Source organism: Microtus oregoni, unplaced genomic scaffold, assembly GCF_018167655.1.
Source record: "Microtus oregoni isolate MIOR12 unplaced genomic scaffold, Mior012 000002F_ref0000024, whole genome shotgun sequence".
In the NCBI taxonomy this organism is placed as follows: Eukaryota; Metazoa; Chordata; class Mammalia; order Rodentia; family Cricetidae; genus Microtus; species Microtus oregoni.
In genome coordinates this window covers 27,652,556-27,656,873 of record NW_024543061.1, presented here as the reverse complement: position 1 = coordinate 27,656,873, position 4,318 = coordinate 27,652,556, and the positions used below count along the sequence as shown (strand labels likewise).

The following is a 4,318-nucleotide window of genomic DNA, read 5'->3' as shown; positions in this document are numbered from 1 at the left end:
GTCCTGACAGCAGTAGCAAATGCAATTCATTCTTTCAATGTATTTTAAATCCCTGTTTGTCAGACAGAGCAGCTGGTTTGAGTCTAATTAGGTAAACTGGAGGAGAGGTGGCTGCGCCCAAGTCAGTCCTTCCTCGTTATCTCAAGGAAACAACCAGAGGCGTGTCCAAGGTTGTCCACAACTGTGGAAACACAGAAACCCCCTCACTGTCCTTTGGTCTGCACGCTAGGATTTCCTGTGTGCAAAAAGGGAAGTCAATGAGGTTGCTGGCAAAGCCAGGCCTGGGACTTAGGTGTGGGCCCTCCTCCCCAGTCCTGAGCTGACTGACAGGTGAAGGCTGTAGCAGACAGGGACTCCAGACTGCTGAGTCTCAGTGGGAAAGACACTGGAGACTGAAGCACACTCTGTGAGGTTCTAAGTCTGGGAGCCTCAGTTTAAAGTAGATGACTGACTGCCAAGATGGCTCGGCCGATAAAGGCATTTGCTGGCAAGCCTGGCCACCTGAGTTACACACAAACACACACACCACACACAAACACACACACCACAATACACAAACGCCACACACACACAAACACACACCACACACACAAACACACACCACACACACAAACACACACCACACATACACAAACGCCACACACACACAAACACACACCACACACAAACACACATACCACACACAAACACACATACCACACATACACAAATAATCCGGCCTTGATGGTGCACACCCTTAATCCCAGCACTTTAGAGGCAGAGGCAGGCAGATCTCCGAGTTCTGATCTAGAATGAGTTCCAGGACAGCCAGGGCTACACAGAGAAATTCTGTCTTGAAAAACCAAAATAAATAAATAGACAAATAGATAAATAAAATATATGTACCTGTAAGAAAAGCATAGCAGGAACCACAGCATGGGGATGCAGCCTAGAAGAACTCTCGGGGTACCGAGTGTTACTGAGGGGTGCTGGGGAAGGCCCCTCTAAGGAATCCAGATTATTCAGGTACTGGATGGAAAGAAGAGAAATCTAAACCCTGGCAAGATAGCAAGGTTACTGGCTCATGCCTGTAATCCCTGCACTTTGGCAAGAGCATTGCTGCAAGTTGGAGTCCAGCCTGGGCTACACAGTGTGTTTGATGCAACCTAAGACATCAGAATTGGGACCCTATCTCAGAAAACCAAAGGAGGGAGGGAAGAGGTAGGAAACTAGAAGGGACTGGGAGGAGAAAGGAAATGGGGAAGGGAGGAAGAGGGAAAAGGGAAGGGGTGGGTAAGGCAGAGGAGGCAAAGGGGAAGGAGGGCCCAGCAAAGCCCCGAAGCAGCAATACTCCATTGCTGAGTGCTGAGATTACAGATTTGCCGCCTAGGGACAGAGTCCAGTGTTTCTTACCTCTCTGTACCCACTGAGCTCCAGCCCCCATTCTCCACCTTCCTTGGAGGCTCCACAGGAGGGCCTGATGTGTAGCCAGGCTGCAGATGGGGAGGCTAAAGACACCCTAATCCTTATCTTTTGTTTTGAGACTGGGTTTCTCTGCATCCCTGACAGAAATCTGCCTTCCTCTTCTAGGCCTCTCAAGTGTTGGGATTAAAGGCATGGGCCACCACAACCAGCTCATTTTTCTTTTTGTTTGGGGACAGGGTCTCACTTTGGAACCCATGCTGGTCTTCAGCTCTCTGCTCTTCTGCCCACAACCTCAGAATGCTAGGACCAGAGGTGTGACCTTGGGTTTTTGCCGTTAATTTGTGACAAAATTTGTCTTTGTTCTTTTGGGACAGGGTCTCCTTTAAAAACCCAGACTAGGGGGCTGGAGAGATGGTCCTGAGTTCAATTCCCAGCAACCACATGGTGGCTCACAACCATCTGTAATGGGGTCTGGTGCCCTCTTAATATTGTATATATAATAAATAAATATAAAAAAAAAACCAGACTAGCCTGGAATTCACAATAATCCTCTCACCTCAGCATCCTGAGGTGTGTTCCATCAGGCCAAGGCTCGACTAGAAGTTTTAATAAGGGAAAATGGGGTGCAGAGCTGCCACAGATGTTGAAACGGTACTGAGTACAGAGAACAGGGGATCTGAGTTCGGTGCCAGCATCCAGGTCAAACAGCTCTATCTGCCTAGGACTCCTGCTTCAGAGAATCCAATGCCTCTCTGGACACCTGAACTCATGCGTTCATACCCCCACACATCCAGATAACTAAAAGTAATAAAAATTAAAATAAAAACAGTAAACTTGACTTTAAAAGAACAGGCAAGGAAAGGCAGGGCTGTGGATGTGGCTCTCCATGGGAAAGCCTTGAGCTAGGGGCCTCAAGCTCTGCATAACCCAGGTGTGGCCGTCCACACCTGCAGTCCCAGAACTCAGGGGCTGGACACCTGAGATCAGAGCCATCCTCAGTGATGTCACAATTGGAGCCAGGCTGCATCAGACAAGACAGGTCAAAATCAAATTGAAATTGAAAAAGAAAAGGCCAGGTATACACACCTTTGATCCCCAGCACTCAGGAGATGCAAGTGGATGGATCTCTGTTGAGTTCCAGGCCAGCAGGACCACAAAGACTTGCCTTAAAATAAGGGGTGGTACTGGGACTGCAGTTTAATAGTAGACAATGTGAGGCCCTGAATTTAATACTCGGTCTTGAGTAGATAGATAGATAGATAGATAGATAGATAGATAGATAGATGATAGATAGATAGCAAGCCTGGAGTGCTGAGGCCAATACCCAGAACCAAAGTTAAGGTGGAAGAATCAATTCCACAAATTATCCTCTGATTGCCACACATGTTGGTACCCACAATCGTAATCCTGTTTTCCTGTTCTAACCACCCACTCTGCATCCAGGCAGCTGCTTCCAAATTACCACACAAAGGCTTAATATTGTTTGTACATGCTTGGTCAATAGCTCAGGCTTTTTTTTTTTTTGCAGTTTTTGTGGTTTTATTTAAACACAAATAAAACGTGCACGCTAGCCATCTACTCATTCTCTTCGCTGCGCAGCCTGGCGTTGGGATTGGTGACTCTGATGGCCAGCTGCGCTGCTCTTTCCACGATGGCTTTTCGGTTCTTGGAGGAAACATTGTGAGCAATCTCAGCACAGTAAGACTTGTTGCACATCAGCAGCACCTCCAGCTCCTTGACGTTGTGGACCAGAAACTTCCGGAAGCCACTAGGCAGCATGTGCTTGGTTTTCTTGTTGCTCCCATAACCAATGTTGGGCATCAGGATCTGGCCCTTGAATCTTCTCTGCACCCTGTCATCAATACCCCTGGGTTTCCGCCAGTTTCGCTTAATCTTGACATATCGGTCTGACTGGTGCCGGATGAACTTCTTGGTCCTCTTTTTGACGATCTTGGGCTTCACCAGAGGCCGGAGGGCAGCCATGATGCTGCAAAGGAGATGGCAGCCACCTTGCAGGTAGCGCAGAGGAAGAAGCTAGCTCAGGCTTATTACTAGCTAACTCTTACATTTAAATGAACTCATTTCTATTAATCTATGTATTGCCACATAGCTCGTGGCTTTACCTGTCCTCTATCATGTCTTGCTTCCTGGGAGAATGGCTGGGATCTCTCCTCACTCCACCCTCCTCCCCATCACTCTCAGTTTGGTTTTCCTACTTAACTTTCTGCCCAGCTATCAGCCTGTCAGCTTTTAATTAGCCAAGGAGAATAATGCATATTCATAGTGTAGAAAAGGATTGTTTCATAGCATTTATTACTAATTATGTCTAATTAAAAGGAGGGTATTAACCTTAATATAGTAAAACTATATACAACAAAACAGTTATTAAGTAAGAATTACAGTAACAATATCCAATCCATTTGCATTTGGCTAAGTTAGAGAAAATATTTATTCTATTTTGGTGAATCTAAACTTTTGCACCTAATTCACTTTCTATCCTATGTTAAATTACCAACCAAAACTGTCTTCTGTGTCTCTCAACCTTATACACCTTACACATTATTTTAGTTTCTTTTCTGAATTTGTTAACAAGGAAAACTATAACAATCTAGTCTTCAACTCCATCAGAGACCTAAGGATTTTTTTTTTTCCCCCGAGACAGGGTTTCTCTGTAGCTTTGGAGCCTGTCCTGGAACTAGCTCTTTTGACCAGGCTGGCCTTGAACTCAGAGATCCACCTGCCTCTGCCTCCTGAGTGCTGGGATTAAAGGCTTACACCACCAGCACCCAGTAGCAGTTACTTTTTTGTGTGTCCTGCTTGTCCAATTTATACAGCAATTGTCAGCAGTTGAGGCAAGGACAGTTTCTTGCCCAGTGGCTAACTTTTGCCACAAAGAAAGTAAACTCCATATGGA

At 46.1% G+C, this 4,318-nt stretch overlaps 1 protein-coding gene across 1 annotated transcript; it reads right to left on the bottom strand.

Annotated features, from left to right (window-relative positions):
• Positions 1 to 2,957: 2,957 nt before the first annotated feature.
• On the bottom strand, positions 2,958 to 3,402 carry LOC121441303 (60S ribosomal protein L32-like). Its single transcript, XM_041642442.1, has one exon. The coding sequence runs from the start codon at positions 3,385 to 3,387 to the stop codon at positions 2,980 to 2,982; it is 408 nt and encodes a 135-aa protein (XP_041498376.1). The 5' UTR covers positions 3,388 to 3,402; the 3' UTR covers positions 2,958 to 2,979.
• Positions 3,403 to 4,318: the final 916 nt, after the last annotated feature.